Source organism: Odocoileus virginianus, chromosome 14 (genome assembly GCF_023699985.2).
Source record: "Odocoileus virginianus isolate 20LAN1187 ecotype Illinois chromosome 14, Ovbor_1.2, whole genome shotgun sequence".
Taxonomy (NCBI): domain Eukaryota; kingdom Metazoa; phylum Chordata; class Mammalia; order Artiodactyla; family Cervidae; genus Odocoileus; species Odocoileus virginianus.
The window spans coordinates 58,575,442-58,599,040 of record NC_069687.1 but is presented as its reverse complement, the minus strand read 5'-3'; the positions used below and the strand labels follow the sequence as shown (position 1 = coordinate 58,599,040).

The following is a 23,599-nucleotide window of genomic DNA, read 5'->3' as shown; positions in this document are numbered from 1 at the left end:
AAATTCCATTCAGCATGGTAAACCTAGCTCAATTCTCATGATAAGATTTATCAAAATGATTCTCATCCAGTATGATTAAGGTACAAAAAAATACATAGAAATTTTTTTTTTAAATTTATGACAGTATTCGAATTTGTACACATAAGGAAATATAAGACTGTTGCTCTCTTGTGGAAAGACTCAATTGTTGAACCTTGGCTTGAGTGAGAACACTGGGGAGTGTTCATCAGACAATACCTAACCTTTTCTCTTAAGAAAGCTGGTCTCACTTGAGTCCACCTTAGATGTGGCCAAGAATGGTGGTATACCAGGGCTAATCAGCAGAGACCAGCCCCTGCCACACAGACACCTGTTGAAGGATTTTCAGGAAGTCGATGCTGCAACAGCTCTGAGAGAGTAAGATGGCCCTAGATGACTGGCCATTCCAAGAAGCAGAGTATGCCAGAGGCGGACAGCACTTGGCAATCCCAGGGCTCACATTTTTGGGAACCGGAGGACTCACGACCTCATCATTCAGCAGATGACCCTCACCTTCTGCCGAGAAAGTAACACATTCCAGCATCCTGCTCAAAGGATATTTGTTCAAGATGACTAAACCATTCCACAAGACCTGCAGTCTTCAAGAAACAGGCCAACTGAGTCTCAAGACCATATTTAAAAACTAGTGCAAGGGTTGAACGAGCACAAGCACAAATCTGGTTGTGCTGCCGCGTAATCTATTACCTGCCCTGGAGGCTATCACCAGTCTTTTATAAGGGATCTCTAATTCTTAAAAATAGCAATAGAGGTATAACAACATGAGTGTAAAACAGGCAGAAGAGCAATCCTAGTCCCCATCTACAGCTGGGCCTTCATATTCACAGATCCTTCTCTACAAATTCAACCAACTGAGGATTGACAATATATACTTAATTCTAGAAAGTTCCAAAAAGCGATACTGGAATTTGCCACAGGCTGGCAACTGTTTGCATAGCTTTTAGGTCTTACACGTTGTATTAGGTATTGTAAGTAACCTAGAGATGATTTAAGGACTTCCCTGGTGGCTCAGATGGTAAAGCGTCTGCCTACAAAGCGGGAGACCCAGGTTCAATCCCTGGGTCAGGAAGATCTCCTGGAGAAGGAAATGGCAACCCACTCCAGTATTCTTGCGCGGAAAATCCCATGGACGGAGAAGCCTGGTAGGCTACAGTCCACGGGGTCGCAAGAGTCAGACACGACTGAGAGATGATTTAAAGACTATGAGAGGATGTGCATAGGTTACACACAATATGAAGCCATTTCATGTAAGATACTTGAGCATTCACTGACTCTTGGTATCCACGGGGGTCCTGAATCAAGTCTCTGCAGGTTCCCATTGCCACTACACTTGTGTCAGAGTGGACAATGAATATAATAACTCTGCTAGCCTAAACAAAAGGAAACAAAAACTATTTGGACGTGATGCAGACTGCGATTTTATGCTAGCCTGTATGTGACTGTTAAATGCCTGCTCTTCTCACAAGAAGATAAGAGTAAGCAAAGTAGTGACTGTTTTTTAGTTTTGTGTTCATCACTGTGTGTTCACCCTTCCCCATCCCATGGTGCCTGGCACACTATAGGTGCTATCTAGTTTTCTTTTGTTTTAACTGGCTGAAGAAACAATTTTTTTTCCCCTCTGTTTTTTTGGCCATGCAGCATGAGGAATCTTAGTTCCCTGACCAGGGATTGAACCTATGCCCCCTGCAGTGGAAATGTGTCTTAATCACTGGACCATAAGGAAGTCCCAAAGAACAGCTTTATTTATTTATTTATTTATTTTTAAAGATTTGACCTTCCTCTTGTTCCAGGCCTAAACTCAGTTAACTTAGATTCTTGAAACTCTTAAGTGCAGAGGTTCAGCTGACTCCACTTATGGGTTTGAGGTACATGCTTCAGCTTCTACAAGTACCAGGAGTGGGGAAGAGACACTACATGTGGATCCACTTAAAAACTGATCTCAAAATTTCCCATAAAACCCTTCTATCAGTTCAGGAAAAGCTAGAGACTTCCTTCGGTCCAGCAGTCACCCTATGATATCTGCTCAGCCCAATTTTGCATCTTCCTCCAAGATAACATCTCTTCTCCCTAAAACACACTCACTTACCTGAACTGAACCCGATGTGTGCTTTTATCATCTGTGGTAGTCTTAGTTAGAAACCTCCACCTGACTCTGAAGGGGAAGGCTCACAGGGCCTCACGCTCATGGGCTGCATTCTAGACGCTTGGTTTTCAGAGAGAGGCCCAGCCCTGCACAGGGCACTCTTAGGCTGCAGAGGGAAGCTCGTAACATCTCCTTGGGAGTTGGCAAGAATGGGAAGGTGCTGTGTGTCCAGGGGCCAACCTCTGGACACACAGCCTAGCGTAGCACTGCTACAACTAGGCAGGAAACCAATCCTTGCTGGAGATTTCAGCAGGAAAAAGAGGGATAATGGGGTAGATGGGCTAAAGCAGTAGTTCGGGGGACCAGAACTTCCTAGTCCACAAGAGTAATGCCAGGTCTCTGGTTCATTCTTTAGAAATTCTTGCAGCCTTTCATTTTGCAATACACTGTCATTCCGTAAAGTCAATCGAAGTATGAAGGAACACAATGAGCACCACAGGATTCAGTTACCAAAAAAAACCCCAAAAAGTCATAGTAAGAAAGCCAGAACAACCTACAGAGAGAGGATAAAAGCTTGAATTTTACATTTTGAAATATACTTGTTGGAAAAGGGTACTTTCCTTATTTTTCATAAGATGATTTTTAAAGTCATGGAAATGTGTAGGACATAAAAATACAACATAACAACGAGAAAAACAACCACATACTGTACCTTAATGTCAGCAAATCATGTGCTGTCTGATAGGCTCTGGACCATTCTCTTTTTGTCTCAATGCAAAGTTACTTAAGAGCTGGTTTTCACATGGCTTTGCAGCAATTTTAACTTTTAATGAACCAGCTCTTGTTAAATTTTTCTTAAAACATTTACTCAACTCCATGCTTGAAAGCTAAGATTCATTTAATGGCTGAAAAGTATGGGATTTTATTCTAAGATCAAACTCAAAGAGAAGAATGATTCCAGTCTCATGGGCATATTGCTGCAGTCAAGTGTGATGCATGAAGAGGCTGACATTCTGTAAGTGGCTTCAAATCTCGGGCATAAAAGGCTAATGGAATATGATACTGCTGTGCTGTACTTAGTAGCTCAGTCACGTCTGAGTCTTTGCGACCCCAATGGACTGCAGCCCACCAGGCTCCTCTATCCATGGCAATTCTCCAGGCAAGAATACTGAAGTGGGTTGCCATGTCCTCCTCCAGGGGATCTTCCCAACCCAGGGATTGAACCCAGGTCTCCCACACTGCAGACGGATTCTTTACCATCTGAGCCACCAGGGAAAACCAAGAATACAGGAGTGGGTAGCCTATCCCTTTTCCAGGGGATCTTCCCCACCCAGGAATCAAACCGGGGTCTCCTGCATTGCAGGCGGATTTTTTACCAGCTGAGCTATCAGAGAAGCCCGATGGAATATGATGTAATCAGTCAAAATGGCTGAACTTCATTGCTGATTTTTTTATCAATGCCAATAAAATTTGCAATCATGCAACAAAATCATAAAGACAGAAAAGAGCAGTCTCTATTTTACATAAAATTTAGGTGATATTCAAGAAATAAAACGCCAAATGGCAACTGTGATAGATCAATGGCAGAACTTTTGAGAGACACACCCCAGGTTGAGAGTCTTTACAGACCAGTAACTCTGTTCATAACCCTCAAATGTGACCAAGTGGGAGAAGCATGGGTCACCCTCACAAGAGGAAGACAAGGTGGGTGAGTCTGACTACCTCCTCAGTGAAGTAGCTAGTTAGCAGCAGCATCTTCATAAATGACAAATTTGTGTGTCCTTACCTTTAATTATTTAGTGGTATTCATTTTCATCTCTGAAAGAAAGGCTATCTTAACAGTAGTTTGGAATTCCAGACTCTTTTACCCACACTAAGTGGGAGATAATGCAATGATGAAATAATGATACATATTTCATTGAGATAGAAAATACAGAAATGCACACACATATTTCATTTTCTTGAGAGGGAGGGTGCTTATGGAATTCTGAGAGCATCCAATTTGTATTCATAGCTTCATGTGAGTAAAATTAACATTTAAATAGACTACAATCTCTTAAGCTCAGAGTACAGTGAGATAAGTATGAAATTTAAAAATTTACCCTGGAACTTAAAATCTTCTAAGACTCCATGAAATAGAAACCCGCACAATGACAAATTAAGAGTTAGCTGACTTTCTTAAAAGGTGGCTTCTTGCTCACCTAGTTGATAGTAACAAACACAAAGAATCCCTTTAGCAATAAAAGGAAGTCTTTTCCATGCCCCAGGCAAAGCTTTCCAGCCAAGGGTCTGTTTCTTTCAAATTCTAGGTTGACTACTACAGAACTGAAAGCCTCACCTGGAACTTCAGGAGAGAACCTTGCTGAGTGTCGGGATACAAAAAGTTTCAGTTCTTGATCCAGATTGCATTCAATCAGGTTTGTGTCCCATGATCGGATTCCTAAGAAAGGAAAGGAAGACAAATGACAGACCACCAGTTAGTCATTTCGCTGTGGTTTGGAAAACATCACTGTAGCATTTCTCAGGCTTTAAGGAAGGGAGTGGAGACTCTTTTGCTGAAGAGCTTGGTGACCAGCAGTGGATACCCACAAAATGGGAGGGCGGGGGAGCTCTCTCCACCAGGCCACAGGGGAAGGATAACTAGCAGTGTGGACTGAACTTCTGCCCCTCATAACATGTAAATGCAGCTCTTCTGGAAGAGTAAAAGAAAACAGCTATTAGGAAAATGACAGGCTTTACTCCTGAGAGGGAGCAGAAAGGACAGGAAGACGGTGAGCTCCGTAGCAGTTAGGGGGCTACTAGACAATTGCTGGCTTTCCCATGGTCCACTTGTACATGGCTAGAAGATGGAGAATAAGGGTGGGAAGTAAACACGGGGGGTGGCATTCAAGTCCACATGTCTGTTTTTAAAGGTTTTCGCAGTCTGCGTGTGCATTTTGTATGCCTATCTGGTTACTCTTCTTTACTCCTCCCATTTTTGACCTTGATTTCTCAACCCCTGGATATCAGTCAAAATGTGTGCTATCTTTGCTAAGAAGGCGGATCTGGCCTATCTGTCCTCCCAGGCATTTAGCTAACTAGCTTGGCAGACAGCTCTTTCATTCACAATTGTTAGTTGTCTGCGTTTTCTTATCCAGAGGCAAAGAGATGTGGCAACTTTTTATACTTTATAAACTTCTACAGAGTTGGGGGCCGTGAACTGTCTATTCCCATAAAAGTTCACAAGGCTGGAAGCTGGGGTGAGGGGAACATGGGGTAAGGAGTGCTGATGCCCCACCTCCCTCCTCTCTCCTGACCTTCCAAAAGAGGTGGCTAGAGGGGAACCCAGAGAACAGCAGAGAAGGGAGGGCCAGGCAAAATTGAGGAATCACAGAACTCTGGAGTGTATTTTTGTATCTTCCTAAATAGATGGCTCATGGGAGAACCATTATGTAGGCAGTATCCTTGACTCTACCCCTGCATGGAGCATCCTCAACCTCCAGAAACAAACTTCTGGAAGGGCAATCATTTACTCTCTATCTACCAAAGGCAGGGACTTGAACATGTAGGTGTATCACACAGGTGAACTGTCTCTAAATAAACACTTGATCTTCAATCATTTTTGCTGGTCATTTAGTCATGCATCCAGACTTGGGAGTATAAATGGCAGTATGTTACTTAAACATAACTCTTAAATCCTTAAAGTATATCTGCATTTACCCCTATTTAAATCTTGTTCAGTTTTCCTATTCTGCAGAGAATCACTGTAAATACACACACAAACTACAGAGATTCTGTAAACTGAGTTGACTATACATCTAAAATATCTTCAGATGATACACCAAACACCTTTCCGAATTATGAGAAATATTTTCAAATAGATGTCCATCCACTAAAGAGAGGTAGATATTTCTCATACAATCTATGGGAAGGATTCAGGTGTGCAAGAGTTAACATTCCTAAAGAGAGGCTAAATTATAAGGGAGAATTTTATGGGTCTCCCTGGAAACATTAACAGCCTCAGTTTGCATTTGTGCTAATGGAACACTTAAAATTTTAACAAGAAAGGCATGTTGTGATTTTGTGAATCTTTTTCATGCAGAATTGATAAAGAGGTTTCCTTTTTGTTCCACAGAAAGCTTGACAGGTGAAGAGGTCTGAATTCATTAAAATATTTGACTTCCACATATATATTCTATATATTCAGCTAGCGTGGAAACTCATCAAGCCCCTGTCTGAACTGCTTAGGATTATCTATGCTCCAGGTCTGAGCTCCACTTTGTCTTCTGGCTTGCCAAGTAGGGTCAACAAGTTAATAATGAGACATGTGTATTTTAATTAAATTCACACAATTTCTCTGCCTTTGTTCTAAGTAATGTCTAAATTGCTACATTATTTGAATGGCTTCATCCAGGGCTATACATAAACTGGTTCTAGATTGCTGTTTCCCATTTCTCCCTCGGCTTCAATTAACTTGTCATGACACAGGCAATTAAATGTTTGCTTTCTCTTTCATAAACCTCTGCTTCTATGATTTGTAACTTAAAAGAGGAAAAAGTATGAAACAGTAGAAAAATCATTTAGTAATTTTTAAGTTCCATTAGCAAACAACTGATAAAATGATTATTTCTCTTTTTTTATACGCCCAGTGAAATTAAAAATTCAGGTTCTCTTTTTCAAGGGAGCAATTTCCAGCCAAATTACACCTTAAGAATGCATAATCACTGCTACTACTTATAAAATAAAGGTTACAATGGATTTACCGGTTGTTTTAGTTGAAAAGGAAAATTTTGGAACCAGGCCACTTTCTATACCAATTTTAGAAAGAAACTACTGTGTAATTACTTTGTACCTTCTACTGGATAATGTTAGTAAAGGGAAACAGTACCTCTCAATGAAAACTCTTAGAGCATTCAGTTGGTTTGTGTATCTCCCCTTTGTGCCTAAGAAGCAGCCAGCAGTGGACCCTCTAAAGCTCATAGGACCAAAAAAAGTCTTATTTGGCTCTTCGTACATTGTCCCCTCCCTGAGTTCATGATTGGAGGGGACAGTGGGGTGCTGGTAAAGAGGTTCCGAAGAGGCTTTGAGAAGGAGGTCATCCTGGGCTCTAGTGGGGAGTAGAAAAGCCATGGAATTTTCTGGCCCTCCCCCAAACCATGCCAGGTCAAGTTCCTCCCTGGGCCTTTGCTTCTCCAGCAAATCTGTCATGACTGTGCCCTTACTGGCTTTCTCAGATGGGGGCAAAATAAATCCCCCAGTTGGAGGAAATCAACCTGCACTTCCCACTTTTCCCAGCCATCCCCCACATGAGGGAATCTTAGTTCCCCCACCAGGGATCGAACCTGTCACCCCCTGCATTGGAAGCATGGAGTCTTAACCACTGGACCACTAGGAAGTCCTCACCTCCACTTTTTAAACTGGGCCCAGAGAGCATCTGCCACCCCTGGGCAAGTGGCCTATGGCAAGGCACCCTGAGAACTCCCTGCCTGACCCGGGGCTGGCTTCCAGCCCTGGAAGCTGGTACCAACTCTCTCTAGCCCGATGACCAGCGGGGAACAAAGGACCTTTCCATCTCAGTTCTGATTCCAGGGGGAGCAGTGCACTAAGGGAAGGCTAAGTGCACATAAAGTGACAGATGAAAAAAAGAGGGAAAAAAAGGTGTGTGTGGCAGGAGCGCAGGAGGCAGGAATCCCAGGACAAGTCAGGGTGAACCATATGGAAGAGCCACATCCTCTTACTTGATACAGGTTAGACTTCACCTTTATTGATGATGCAAGCATTTTGTAGGCTTATTTAATAAGAGCAACAATTATTTTTTAAAGCCTCTCATTTAAAGGCTAAAATTTATATCCTGAAAGAAACAACAGATAGAAAGCATAAGGAAACGACCATGCATTGCGTGCTGAAATGGTACCTGGGTTCCATCTGCTACTGGGACTTATGACAAGTTGATTTTTTTCCATGAGCTTTAGTTGCTCCCTCTCAGGAATAGACTTTTGAACATTTTTTGCCCAATTTCCTAAACTATTTAACTACAACCCTAAAATTCTATTTGCAAAACTATATTAAATAGTGATCTGAAGTCAGATTAGACTCATAAAGAAATAATTAAAACAAAGGAAATGCTAAATTCAATAAGGTTTTCTTTTTTATAGAAAAGTTTTCCTATTTTTTTTCCCCTTGACCTAACTTTCAATTTGCTTTTTTCCTTTTGTTTTAAGCCAACAAGTTGATGTTTATAATTTATGTGTTCTGTGTAACGCAGGCAAGGGAGGCCCATCTTACACAGAGTTCATCATTTCAAAGCATTGATGATAAATAACTTAGGTCTTGGCTGGCATCTTACATTAGAAACAAGCAAAAGAAGTGATTTATAATAAGTTATTTATTGGCGGTAAAAGTTGAAACTTATTTAAAAGGTAAACCTTTACAGAAGATTAACAATGACTCATCAATTTAACGACCTTAAGTTTGGGGACTGGCTTATATTTGGATCATAGAACTCTTTTAGTAGATAATACCAATTAAGCAGTGCAAGCAGAAATCCATCTGCCTTCTGATTTTGAAAAGTATAAAAATGGATGGATATAATAAATGTATCATTCCACAACATTTCTTTTCATTCCCACCACCCCTTTGTTTTCCTGTTAAAACAAAATGGAAACAAAGCCCTAACTCTTTCCTGGGTTCTTAATTCTCTTAACCAATTTAGACTGAAAGCATTCAATAAATGACAATGTAATTAGCAAAACTTACATCTAAAAATCCAGGGCAGTAGATGTTACACACATCTATCTTTCCGATGAACAAATCCTGCTGATTCCCAATGTTAACCAGAGGAAAATTACACTCTTAACAGCAATTGAAATCAAACTGACACTTAGTGTTTTTTACATGTTTTAGTTTAAAAAAAAAATAAAATGAAGCAATGAAAACTTCACAAGACTCTAGAATTAGTTTTGCAAGACATGAGTGTATGTAGTCTATGTCCCAAAATAAATTGGAGGAGGGGAGACTCTGCTAAAAATGGGGCTGACTGTTCAGTCCATGTTGGAGACTAATTAGGAAGGGGGCAAAAGAGGTGCCAAGGATTACTGGTGGAGTGACAGTGGTTTGGCATGGAGTCCTGCATAACTAACTAACTAAAGCTAGACCAGTCTGAGCAAAGACTGTTGTTTCAAACTTAAGAAATGACCAGACCCTACATTATGCATTTTGAATGCAGCTGAAGAAAGGAATGTCGTCTTCTGTCCTTGTGTAACCACGCAGGACCCTACGGGACCTTCCTGGGACAGACCCCTCCCCTATATCCTTGGCTTTAGGTCCTCTCTGAAATACCTAGATATTAGTATCTGAAGCGTATTTCCTGAGTTCCTTTTCAGACGCTAAAATCACCATCAAATGGCAGAAATGAACTACTTGATGACCATTAGCACCAGTCCTCACTAACATAGGCTCAGTCATGCCCAACTCTGCAAGCCCATGGACTGTATCCACCAGGCTCCTCTGTCCATGGGCATTTTCCAGGCCAGAACACTGGAGTGTGTTGTCATGCCCTCCTCCAAGGAATCTTCTCAACCCAGGGATCGAACCCAGCTCTGCTGCATCGCAGGCGGAGTCTTTCATCTGAGCCAGCAAGGAAGCCCAACGTAGTCTTGTCACCTCATCATCAATCTAATTCTCAATCAGAGAATGGTGCATGAGCTGATCACACACTCTGGGACACCCTCCCTCACACTGCCTTTAAAAATGCTTTGCTGAAAACCCTTGGGGGATTTCGGGGGTTTTGAGCATGAGTTCTCCTTATATCAGCATCTTACAATAAAGCTGCACTTTCCTTCACCACAACCTGGGGTCAGTAGATTGGCTTTACTGCGTGCAGGTTAGCTGCCTCGAGTTTGATTCAGTAACACTAGGTTTCAAGAAGTATGTACTCAGCCTCCATGGTGGGCTGATTCAGGCCTACTGATGTACTTGCATTTCCGCCATCTTCCTACAGATTTATTTTCTGGGTTTCCCATAGAGCCTTAAATCATCAAATGACAAAAATCCAAGTTGCCAGGGTCTCCAGACTCGCAGAGCCTCATCAGGATGAGAGGGGAGACAAGCAAGAAGGGCAAAAGATGAACCACTTTCCCTGCGGAAAGGCTGCGGCACACAACCAGGGCCAAACCCCCAGAGCATCTCCATCTTGCTTCAGACAACCGGTCCCACGGGCGCCCGCCACCGCAGCCATGGTATCAGAGTGACCTCTGGAGGAGGAGGCCCTGCTGGAACCTGAGAGCTCAGGAAGTATCACATCAGGCCCAGGGCAACAGCCAGCCAGCCCTGTTGCTAAGTCATCTCTGACTGTCAGAAAAGCTACCGGAGCAGTATTTCCACTTAGCACTGGAAGGCCCTGTGGTTTGAGCTGCATCCAAGACCCCAGGACTCAAGAGAGCGATCTCCAGAGGAAAAGCAGCATCTGTTACTGTGCCTTAGGAAATGGCTTTGCTCACTCACTCGGTTGATTCTTAATGGGATCAATACTGCTATTTCAGAGTTCCCTGCAAAAAGCTGACTGAATCAGGGCACTAAAAAATCAGGAAGGCATGCTGACTGAAAAGGAAACCTGAGGGGGCTTCTGGGGGTCCCAGGAATGTCCGTTTCTTGATCAGGATCACACAGGTATGTCTTCTTGTGAAAATTCACCAAGCACCTCGTTTATGATTTGTGCCTTTCCCTCACTACATAACACATCAATAAATTTAAAAAAAGAAGAGGCAGGAAGACAAAATTGAACTTGATCACTAAGTTCCAGTAGCGTGAAAAATAGTCGAGACCACGTCACAGTGACCGATAACTTGGATGAATCTAGTTTATCCTCGAACAGAAGCAGCTTGAATAAACCCACTGAGAAATAGGGCACTAAAAGGGTGATCAGCAGAGTAACAAAGCAGGAAGATAATTACATGGAAGGTGATTGCTGAGCCACCTCCCTGCATGGGGTGCTGCCCACAAGTGGATGACTCCTGCCTTTGTATAAAGGCAAGCTCTAGAAATTGCTCTTTGATCTCCCAGTGATGTTAGCCCGGCCCGCAGCCAACATCATGACAGGGCCTGAAAACCACTGATCTCCCTGTGATGTTAGCCTGTCCTGCACTAACATCATAACAGGGCCAGAAAACCAGTGATGCTGCAGTGCCGGCATTCTGTCACTTATGAGTGGTGTGACCTTGAGCTGGTCTCCCTATCCTTCCTGCCTCTCTGGGCCCCCATCTCCAAACTGGGGATAAGGGTCCCTCTCCTCACACCACATCGGGTGGTTATGCACCTTTTATACATAGAAACACACCTCCTGCTTTATTATTACTTCCCAGCAAAGGTGCTGACAAATAGTATTTTTTTAAAAATCCAAAGTCATAGATTCATACAGCAGCCACACCCAAAATCAGTACGTGTGAATTTCCCAAGGAGAAAATGTGCAAATAAACTAAATTAGTACAGATCAAATTAAAAGGACTGTAGTTTGAAAAATGAAGGGTAATCAGATGCTCAAATGAGGCATTTCACTATTGACCTAGCCTATTCTTCAATTTTTTTTTCCGAATAAAATAACAAGTCTGCTTTCTGCTCACATTTCTTTCTTTCTTTTTTTAAGCAAAAAGTAACACCAGTGCTTTAAAGTTAAACAAAAGAACCAGGTCTGCCACTCGAGTCTCCACCCTGCAGCCTTTTGTTCTGGGCACAGGCGACCGTTTCCAAATGCAGAGGCAGACCACTAGAGTTTAATTTTTTTTTTTTTTTCATCTAAAACAAGGTTTTTCTCGCGTCTTTCACGGGGAGTGGGGGGCGGGCGCGGGGAACGAGGGCTGCGTGAACGCCCTTTGTCCGCCTCGGGCTGCCGTAGAGACCGCAGTGCGGGCTGCACCACGCCCACCAGCCGGTGTCTCGGGGCAGACGCGCTTCAGCACCACCCCGAGGGAATAGAGCGCGGGCTGGGGTGCGGAGGGACTGGCGACCTCGGTGTGGGAGAAGGGGAGGTCTGCGATGCCGGGGGGGAAAGGGAAGGGCAGAGGACAGCGCTGCCCACCCGCGGACTTCGCGCGCAACAAAGCCGGGTTGAGGCAGACGTGGGGGCACGCAGCACCCCCAAGCCCCGGCGGAACGCACGCCCGGCTGGCCGCGCCCAGTGGGGGCGCCGCAGTGCGGGGGGCAGGTGCAGCGGGCGGGGGCACTGCGGCAGCCCGGGTGGGGCTGCGGGGCGGGTCGGTCCGCGCGCCCGAGGCTGCGCCCGCTGGACCCTTACGGCCCCGCCCAGGGTTTCCGAATAGCGAACCGCTATTCGGACTCTGCAGAGCGCGCTCCTAGTGCCCGCACCGGACCAGGCGCCGGCCCTACCCACCACCCCACCCCCAAGCCATCACTCCCGAGGCAAAGACTTTTAAAAGAAGAAGCCCCACCCCGCAACTTGGGGGTCCCATTGTCCTTGCAGAAAGCTGCAACCGAGGCCCCAGGGGCAGTAGAGAGGCAGGCGCCGTCTGGGAAGGAGGCGCAGGCGGTTCTCCATCTCTGCGTCCCGGGGGGTGGGGGGGTGGGGGGAGCGGGCGTGGCTCTAAGACTAGCCTAGTCATTCCGAGGGAAGAAAAGATGGAGTGGTTTTAAGCCAGCAAAGGGATTTCTCGGAGCTGAGGTGGTTGTGGCTAGAGGGATTCCCACGCGCACCCTGGCACATGGTACTTCAGCCTCGGGTCTGCTGACGAGGGGCAATCCTAGCATTTTGCTGAGGGGTGGGGGGAGATGAAAGAAGTAATTGCAACGTTCCCCCTCCCCCCCCCACCACACACACACACACCTTGGTGTCCTGCGGTTGCGGCTTTATTACAGCCTCTGCCCCCTTTGACACCTGCATCTCGTTTAGTGGGAGAGGCGGTAGCCCGCTGGAATCTGTAGACCCAGCCTAGTGACGGATCCCTCAAGGTTAGGAGACTCTCCCACTGGGTCCCAAATCTAATAATTTGCATTATTCTCCGAAATGAACCCGGGTTGGTGGGGGGGGGGGGGGGGAGGAGAAGGAATCTGGACAGAGTGCTGGAAGTGGCGGGGAAAGGCGTGGGTGCGGGGCGTGCCGGAGGAGAAAGGTGGCCGTCGTGCCCTGGGTGGGGTCGCGTTTGCGCGTCTCCCAGAACGCGTCCCCTGGGGGCGCAGGGCCTCTTACCAAGCTCGATGTTGCCGATGGCGCGTCGCAGGTGCTCCTCGGTCACAATCTCGCCGACGACCACCAGCAGGTAGAATTTGCTGTCGAGGAAGCGATGCGACAGGCTGGGCGATGTGGTCGCCGCTGGGTTGGCAATGCTGCCGGACGGCTCAGGCTCGGCGGCTTCCACCACCACGGTCGCCATCCTGCCGGCCCGTTAAGCCTCGGCGAAGTGCCCGGCTCCGGCCGCTCCTCTCGTCTGCCGCAGGAGAAAGGATTATCTCCGAAGGTGCTGTCTCCGCTCCGCCCCCTGCGTCTCCCCTCCTCCTGGCGCTGCGCGCCGCCTCCCCCTCCGCCCTCTCGGAGAGCGCGCGGCGGAGAGGAGCCGGGAGTGAGAGAGGGCGGGGAGGCGGCGCCTCTTTTATATGGAGACTAGGCAGGGCGCCGGGGAGGAGGAGGAGGAAGAGGAGGAGGGAAGGACCACCCGGCACATCCTCGCGGGGTGGCTGCCTCCGCTCTTCCAACCGTTGGCCCAGGGCTGATGTCATCTGCAGCAAATCATCTCGCCCGCGGCCCGGAAGCTGGAGGGACGAGGTGTGCGGACAATGGTCAGGGCAGGGCCGCGAGTCAAGGGGCTGGAGGACTCGACTAGGGGAAAACACTGCCAACCTCCACCCCCACCCACAGCCACTGCCCGCTCCAAACCCTCACCCGGCTCGTGCAGGAGAAGTGGATGGCTTTCCATTTTCAGGGTCGGGATATTTACCTTGTCCTAGGTGGACAGGCCAGGCCTCTGCCTCGGGTGCCGTCTGCGATGAAACCAGGTCCTCAGGATCTGTGTTAGCGCAGCGGACGTGGGGCTGAGGGTACCCCGCCCAGGAAGATGGAACCTGTCTTTTCTTTGATGTTGTGGATTTCGGAAGACATATTTACCAGTATTCACCACCTATACATGAAGAATACATCAAAATGCAAAACCTCAGCTTACCATTGTTCAGGCTTTGGAACTTATTCTGCAAGACCCACTGATGAAAAAGTACTGGCTTTGTAGTGCTCATGGGAAATAAGAATACAGATGCATTATTCCAGATACAGATTTCTGGTCTTAATAATATACTGAACAGATAGTATCAGACATAACAACAAAGAGAAGATACTGTCTCTATACAGCAGGATTATAGGACTATAGTGTACTTTTCGGTTCCTTGGGGAACACACAAGCAAAATTATTTCACGTAACAGTGATGTCTTTTAAAATACATATAGCACTGGGGGTTTTTATTGCCTTTTATGTTTAGAAGAACTCATAAACACTTTTAAAGGCAGCCCATCTACAACCATTTCTCGCAAACATATTGAATATAATGAATATAACTTATGTCCCAGGAAGGGAGTGGTGGTGGTGAAGAAGGAACAAAATGGTCAAACATGGTACTATCATAAAAGACTGGAGAACTGGAGACTTAGGAAAGAGGAATGAATGGAAACTAGAGCAGCCAATATAGTTTTAATACTAGATTGCATATAAAGAAAAGAAAAGAAAATCACTAAGGAGAAAATCACTTAGTATCAGGAGATACTAAGATTTCCAAAAAGCCTATTGTCTTAGCTGTTAACCACCCCGACTTATTGGTAATGTACTCTTTGCTCTTATCTCCTTCCTGAAGCCCTGACATGGTTTTGGCCTCATTGTATATGCCAGACTGATCAGTGGGGACTAAGGTTACTGGTGAGCTGCTTTCACCAGTCAGTGATCAGTGACATGAGTTTTCAAGTAAGATGGTAACAGAGAAAGCATTCAATTTCTGTTAGAGAGGTGAGGCCAACACCAAGGCCATAATAGGGGGAGGAGATGTAGTAAGGAGCACTGTTTTCCAATTTCAGACATTGAAATCAGTGTCAGCTAGTGATGGCCTTCCATTTTTCTGAACCATCTTTATTTTTATTTATGTAACAGTTTTCACTAGCTCCATTTCTTTTCTTAAATTTATTTTAAATGAAATTACTGCTCTTTGGTGGAAACACTAATTACTATAAATAGAAGGTATCCCTAAAATAAACATAATGAAAATAAGTACCATGACAAAAATTCCTGCAATACACTATTTTTATTTGCTCAAGACTCAGATCCTGACCTATACCCTAAGTTAAAAGCAGAAAGCGTTAGAAAGGTATTGAAGACATACTAGCACCTGAGTTGTTCTCCACTGTCATAACAGAAGGTTGGATGAGAACATCAGAAGAGCTTTCCTACTGTGTGAATTAGTGCAATTAAATACTATGACAATGAACCACTTAAGTCATTACCCACATTTTGAAAAAGAGACACAATGGAAGAACACAGACTAGAGATGCTGGCTGCTACTGTCCAATTTTGTAACTTTGGGTAAGTGACTTATCCTTAGCTTCAGTCTCTTCATCTATATACTGAGTAGAAGAATGCATTTTCAACAGTGTGAGTACCTCTGTAAAAGAAGAGTAAATGATAAGAATGTAAATGCCTAATACAGTGATTGGAAGATAGTAAGCACTCAAGACATGATTGATGACCTGTTTTGACCAAGTTTCTTGGATAATGGAGTGAAAGCATCTTACAAAATGTGTAAGTGACATCAAAGGCACAAGTACCAACATCTCTGAAATAAGAACTGAATACTGACACTACAAACTAGAAAAGTAGTTGCTCCCATGCCCGTCTCAAGGAAAAAAAGGTAACAGTTCTAAGGAGGAAGGGAAAACTAACATATAAGAGTGCTGGTGTTACCTGCTGCCACTTGACATTACCTGGGTGTCCCAAAGGCCTCTCAGCCTCAACATGCTCCAAACCCAAATTATCTTTGACCTCCAAACCTGATCCCCTACCACTTTACCTATTTCATCAAACATTATCACCACCTATCCTACAGTCAAACCAGAAACCTCACAGGCATCTCGGACGCCTCGCAGACTTTAGCCCCATATACAATTTAGCATGGAATCTGGTCAATTTTACCTCCTAAAGACCCTGATGCTGGGAGGGATTGGGGGCAGGAGGAGGAGGGGACGACAGAGGATGAGATGGCTGGATGGCGTCACCGACTCGATGGGCATGAGTTTGAGTAAACTCCGGGAGTTGGTGATAGACAGGGAGGCCTGGCGTGCTGCAATTCATGGGGTCGCAAAGAGTCGGACACGACTGAGCAACTGAACTGAACTGAAGTATCTCTTCAATCCTTCTACTTCTTTCAACTATCCCCAACCTAGTCCAAGCTACCATCTTCATGAGAGATAGTAGTGTATAGGTTCAAAATTGGGTTCTGTCATCACACTGCCTGCTTTCAAGTCCCAGCACGAAAATTTGTTAGCTATATGACCTTGGGCAAGATGCTTAATCCCTCTGTGCCTTAATTTCATCACTCGCATAATAGAGATGAGTGCCCACCTCACAGACAGGGGAACAGTTTAAATATGTAAAGTGCTTAAAATAGTACCGTGCATATAATAAGCACTCAATAAGGGTTAGTTGTTCCTTCTATTACTGTTTAACATGTTACTATGGAAAATTTCAAACATGTATAAAAGCAGAGAGAATAGTATAAGAAACCTCTATGTACCCATCATTCTAATCAGATGATTTTTACAGTTTGTTTAAATCAAGATCCAAATGAGATCTATATATTTTGATTGACTGAATATGTCTTAAATCTCTTAATCTATGTGTTCCTATTCTTTTCTTCCTTTAAAACTTCTTGTTGAATTATAGGAACATTTGTTCTGCAGAATTTCACAGTCTGATTTTTGCTGATTGACTCTCTGCTGTATTTAACATGATCTTCCATCTTCTGAATTATCTATATACTGATAGTTGAATGTAAATGCTTCATCAGTTTCAGGGTTGTTTTTTTTTTTTTTTTGGCGCAATCATACCTCTTGGGTGATACTGTGTTCTTCCATCAGGAAGTACACAAAGACTGGCTGACCTTGTCCTGAGATGTTGACAACCATTGATGATCATTACTTAGATCTTTAATTTCATTAAATGTCATAAAATAATATTCTAATTTTATTATCCTTTCTTCATTTGACAGCTGGAAGACTTCTGTTAGGAGAAATATCACCCTGTCACTTGGTTAGCCTGAGGTACACTTATGAAGGAAGGGAAGGATAAATGCATGATTCTTTCTCTTTATTTACTAATTTTGAAAATAACTAATTCATCCATAACATCCTCCAATGGTGATTAATAACTTTTTGTATCATAAAGAATATAACTTGAAGTTATATTCATATTGATATTTTGATTCATATTGATATTATTCATGTTGATATTTTAATTTTTCCATCATTGGGCAGTGATATGATGAGATATTCCCAGCTCACCTTGAATATCCCTGGCCTCAGAACATAGAGTTAGCCATTTCTCTAATGAGGAACTAGGGTTCCTCAAGAGGGAAATGGTACCTAGAGACCATAGTCCTAATACTAGGAGTTGCTTGTTGCTACTGCCTCAGTCATTGCTTCTAGATATTTTCAGTGAACAGAAATAGAAAATAAAATTTTTTTCAAGATCAAATATAAGTTCATACCAATATTGCCAATTCAGGAAGGACTAGAGATTTTGCTTAACCTCAATTTTAATCTGTATTTCTTTTGTCTTACACCAAGAATTTCAGTTCTCAAAGACACCAAAGGTGATAGAATTAGACAAGCAGATAATTTCTCACTTCTTTATCTGAAAATACATACCAATTATACTCACAGTAATGCTGGGTCAAAATGGAACATTTTTTCCAACAATGATTACTAAAAGCAGTTTAAATGTTTTGCAATTACTTTTGTTCTTAGAATGTATCACACTAGAGAACCAAAATTTCCAGTTTCCAGAAACACCAAAAAGTTTTTTGTGTTGTTGTTTTATTTTATAATTTGTAAATTGCACTCTCAGAATAACAATAAAAATTCTCCTAATATCAATGGGATTACTGAAAGCAATTTAGGTTTTTTTTTTTTTTGCAATTTTCTTGTTATTAGATATATGCCACAGGGATACAGTTTTAAAGTCACTTGAATGAATTCCTTTTAATATATTATGCCACTAAATACATAAATAAGTTCCATTGTTACATTTTGTTTTCAGCTTTTATGAACTGATTTAAAATTTTTTCTCTTATTATTCAAGAGATGGACCATGTTTTCACACGTTTAAGGGTCCTCTGCATTTCATTGTCTATGAACTGTCTCCTTATACCCTTTGCCGATTTTTCGATTGTATGGTTGGTGTTTTTCTTATTGATTTGTGTGTATTCTTTTGTACATTAAGGAACTTTGATTTTTTCTTTTTTCTTTTTTTTTTATTTATTAGTTGGAGGCTAATTACTTTACAACATCGGATTTTTTCTATAATATGATTTATAAATATCTTTTTATCAGATTAGCACTTGTTTTTTGACTCTGTGTATTGAAGACCTTGCCATGGAGAATATTTTTTATGTAGTAAAATTTAACTATTTTTTTCATTTATACTTTATGAGTCCTATGTTATACGTAGAATGGCCTTTGCCATTCTGAGATTATATGAGAAAATTTCTTCCATGGATTTTCTAGTACTTTAAGACTTTTTATTCTTAATGATTTGGATTTATCTAGATAAAGACTGGGACATATATGTCCACTTATTTTTCCTCAACTCCACAGCATTTTACTGAGAGAAGATTTTGAAGAATTTTGTGATGACTTAGTAACCTCTCTTTCTTCCCAATAGATTCTGAGTATGTAACAGCAGAAAGTTTGATTTCATGCTTTTATTCCCTCATCCACACTGCCCTTTAACCCACTTCAGCCTCAGCCCCAAGCTTTACCTAGCTACTGTATGGCAATTAAACAGTTCTTACTTATGCATTTCTTGATGGCTGGAGGTAAGATCCTGCCTGTGCTGAGGTAAGGCCGACCCAGGGAGTGGTTGAAAAGGAGGCTGGGAAGTTCTGGTCCAGTGCCTTTTCATTAAGCTCAGGCTCTTACCAGTTACAAGCGGCAAGTGAGTCATACCACCGCATGCAGAGGACGGCATCCTGAGGGGAACAGAATTATAGTGGAAATGGCCAGGCTGCCTGGGGACAGAGCTCCTCAGCTGGCCCTGCAGAAAAACCACCGGGCCCGTAGCAAACACAAAGCAATAAGAAGCTGGCTTGCGCAAGGTGGGAAGCTGCAGACAGACGTAAGTGCATGCTCCCTTCCTGGGCCACAGGCAGCGACCCCTCCCCAGAGACAACTGTGGTCTCAACAGCTGGACCCAAGCAGCTCACGGTCAGCGAAGCCCTGCCTCCCTGGCAGAGGTGCTCTGGGGCGGGGGTGAGGGGTGCTGTCTGCGGACTGTAGGGGAGACCTCCAGATGGCCCCAGGCCCACGAGAAGCAGCTCACGTGTCCTCTGCTGAGCACCCACAATTTGCTGCCTGCTCTAGGCCCTGGGAGGGCACAGAGTTGGCTCCTGACTCAGGTCAGTCAGGAGAGGAACAAATGAACACTCCAACGTGGTGAAAGGAAGCAGAAAGGAATGCTGTCGCTCTCTGTGTATTAGGTTAAGGCTACAGAATAAAGGAGAGAGTTAACTGTAGCATCCACTACGCTCCAGGCAGTCTCCTATACAAAATGCATGCCCCCTTTCAGCATATGCAACATGGTCACAGACTCTAAGAAGGTCCGGGTTGCTCAAAGAAATGTGAAGGGAGAAGAAGGTGGCATCCAGATGGGAGGACTAGGAAAACTCAGAAGAAGGAAGTGGCAGGAGGCCTCCAGCAGTCTGTGAATGTGCTCAACCTTGGGAGCCGGGAGGCCCCGAAGGCCACTTATGAGGAACAAAGCAGGTGGGGTGGGGGGAGTCGGCAGAATAATGCCCCCCACCATCAGAACATTCACATCTTAACCCCCAGAACGGGTAACTATGTTACTTTTCCTGGCAAAAAAGACTTTGAAGATGGTGATTACGTTCAGAATTTTGAGATGGGGAGATTATCCTGAATTATCTGGGTGTGTACGTGTTCTTTCTTTTGTGACTCCATGTACTGTAGCCTGCTGGGCTCCTCTATCCATGGAATTTTCCAGGCAAAAATATTGGAGCCATTTCCTTGTCCAGGGGATCTTCCCAACCCAGGGGTCAAACCTGCCTCTCTTGCGTCTCCTGCATTGGCAGAAGCATTCTTTACCACTAGCACCGCCTGGGAAGCCCAAGTGGGCCCAGTATAATCACAAAGGTCTTTATAAGAGGGAGACAGGAGTGTCTGAGTTAGAGAAGAAGATGTAGTGACGGCAGAGAGATGTGATGAGGTGAGAGAGCAAGTGAGCGAGATGAAGACAGACAGACAGGCTGAGACGTGAAGGTCTCTGCTAGTTTTGAAGACGGAGGAAGAGGACCATGAGCCAAGGATCATGGTGGCCTCTAGAAGCTGGAAAAGGCAAGGAAGTGGGTTCTCCAGGAGGAACGAACCTCTGCTCGACACCTTGATGTTAGGACTTCTGACCCCTAGAGCTGTAAAATGATACTTGTGTGTTGTTTTAAGCCACTAAACTTGTGGTAATTGGTTATCATGGGCGACACTGTGGGAACCTAATTCCTTGTGTCATGCCTGTCTGGAAGCTCCCATGTAGTCTGGCATCCTGGATGGTGGTGCCCCAGTCCTGCCCCACACTGTGGGCTGGCTCACGGGGAGAATGGGGCTGCTTATGAAACTGCCTGACCCAGCATCTCTCATCTTCATGCTTCTCAGAGAGTACAGTCAGGGTACATGGTGTTCACCCTCTAAATAGGTTGGGGCTGGACAAGGACACCTGAAAACCACTGGGATTTAAAATAGCAATACAATCAAAATTGCCCTTTGGAAAACCGTGGGCCATCTCTCTTGAATTCCACAGTCAGCAAATATTCAATTTCCCAATAGATGGTATTCAAGTTTTGCCATTTCTGAAAGGAGTTTGGTTCTGTTCAGAATTCCATTGTTGCTTATGGATTTGTTACTTCAGCGATGGGTTCTTTCTGTGTGTATATATAAGAAGTTTTTAAAAGTGATGGGGGAAAAGGCAAATTATATACAAACAAGCAGAACAAAAGAAAGTTTTCCAAGTTGTGATATTAGTGCAGAAAAGGGTTAATCCTTTATTTAGTCACTCATACATTCATTCAGTCAGCATGCCTTTAATAACCATCTACCATGTGCCAGGTACTGTTGTAGATCCCCAGGAGGCAATGATGAGAAAAGTAAGCTTGGTCTCTACCTTCAGAGAGCTTACTTTCCAGATGGGAAGAAGTGCAGATACAGAAATCCAGGGAAAGGAGAGAAATGACATCTTAAACACTTTTTAGGGGATAAGGAAGGTTCCCTGGACAAAAGTCAGCTGAAAGAACTGTGAATGGCACAGATTCAGCGTGGAGTGAGATGGCATCTTGAATGCCCTTGAACCAAGTGTCTTCATCCACACCAGGGAGTGAGAAGCGGGATGTGACATAAGAAATATCCAACTGGCAGTAAAAAGTGTGGAGAATCTGCCAGAACCAAAGGAGCATGGGATACAAACCAGGGTCAGAACAGCCCCCATGTAACCTGGTATTTTTACTCCCTTCACAGTTTGTAGCAGGCTTCAGAAACATTGTTTGTCTGAATCTGCATCCTTCTGCTTTCCAGGATGCAAAGTTGTGTCACAGGAAAGGTCACTAGGACTACCGCTAACAGATATTATTATAACCTGGGGGCATCAGGACTATACCGCCATTTCTCAACCCTTTAAACCATATGCCCTCCTGTGGCAAATATAAAAATCAACTGTTTTTTAAGCATTTGAAATTTCAAAATGAATTAATCATCAGGAGTACAAATAAACCAAACCAAACCAAGGTGTAACTGTAAAAGAAGGTTCTGATTTGATCTGGCAAAGTGTTTTATCCTAATCATGACAGTTGCATGAAGCAGGGGCACAGAGTGTTCAAAGAGGGGACTACTTAGGTCACGTTAACATTCTGAAGGCCAATGTGCTCATCTTTGAGCCACACGTGCTGTCTCCTGAGATTCTGATCCACCGTCCCTCTCACCATCACCAATGAGATGACCCCAATAAGTGACTACTAAGAGTGAGGAAGATAGACCAGTATTTGTGGATCTGACTTCTCATCCTAAAAAGTAATTATTAAATATTCACTCATCATATTTGATGGAAAAATGTCATGCTACCTAAATATATATCATCTCCAGAAACTTAACTAACATTATGTCCAAGTGTGGCATAGAGGTTAATCCTGTGAGTTTATGGTAAGGTTGCCTGACTTCCAAGTCCAATCCCACCTTTTATTAGCTGTGTGTATTAGACAAGCTACCTTACCTCATTGTGTCTCAATTTGCCTGCCAATGCAGGAGATGCTGGAGATTCTGGTTCAATCCCTGGGTTAGGGAGATACTCTAGAAGAGGAAATGGTAACCCACTCCAGTATTCTTGCCTGGAAAATCCAGTGGACAGAGGATCCTGGTGAGCTACAGTCTATGGGGTCACAAAGAGTCGAACACAACTTAATGACTGAGCATGCACACAGCACAGTTTCAGAGTTGATCTTACTTTTAAATTACTTAGTTTTGCTGATTTGACATATTTTTGTTGATTTTTTGTTTTTTTTTAGAGCAGCCAGCAGCAGTGGAGAGGCCAAGGGGGTACTCTTGGGTAGCGGGCTGGCTTTTTTGGTTTGTTTTTGATAATACCTTAAAGTATTGTTGTTGTTTAGTTGCTAAGTCATATCTGACTCTTTGCAACCCCATGGACTGGAGCCTGCCAGGCTCCTCTAACCAGGGGATGTCCTAGGCAGGAATACTGGAGTGGGTTGCCATTTCCTCCTCCAGGGGATCTTCCCAAGCCAGGGATCAAACACATGTCTCCTGCACTGGCAGGCAGATTCTTTACCACTGAGCACTAGGGAAGCTCTTCCTTAAAGTATAATACACTATAAAAAATGTCACAGTACAAACCACCCATGGTTGTACCATTTTGTCCTTTAAGATTCTGAGGAGCCACAAAAGATAACAAATAGACAAAACAATATGCAACATATAATGCAGAAGACATATTGATAAGCAACAAACAGAAGCTAACTAACTATTTTCTGGAGTGCCCCAGAAATGTGTCTAAATAAATAGAGCCCTTTGAACAAGTTTTGTGAAGTGTAGCAATACACTCTTGGCCACTGCATTTTCCTGACAGTGAATCCTAATTCTATAATATGTAAGAGCAGCCTGCCATCCAAAGACTGCAGTCACATGATTGCGGGTGGCTTTCTGTTCCAAGATACCAGTTATACTGAGCCTAACCTCTGAGC

General features: G+C 43.8%; 1 protein-coding gene and 1 non-coding gene across 2 annotated transcripts in view; one reads left to right on the top strand and one right to left on the bottom strand.

Moving 5' to 3' along the window:
* MAP1B (microtubule associated protein 1B) overlaps positions 1-13,644 on the bottom strand; it is a 93,661-nt gene extending 80,017 nt beyond the window's left edge. The window contains exons 1-2 of the mRNA XM_020915648.2: positions 13,296-13,644; positions 4,458-4,559 (exon numbers count right to left, since the gene is read on the bottom strand). Of these exons, the coding sequence (XP_020771307.2) occupies positions 4,458-4,559; positions 13,296-13,479 (286 nt within the window). The 5' untranslated portion in view covers positions 13,480-13,644. The remainder of the gene's footprint in view (positions 1-4,457; positions 4,560-13,295) is intronic.
* On the top strand, positions 1,034-1,106 carry TRNAC-ACA (transfer RNA cysteine (anticodon ACA)). The gene has a single exon. It is a non-coding gene; the product is annotated as a tRNA-Cys (tRNA).
* Positions 13,645-23,599: the final 9,955 nt, after the last annotated feature.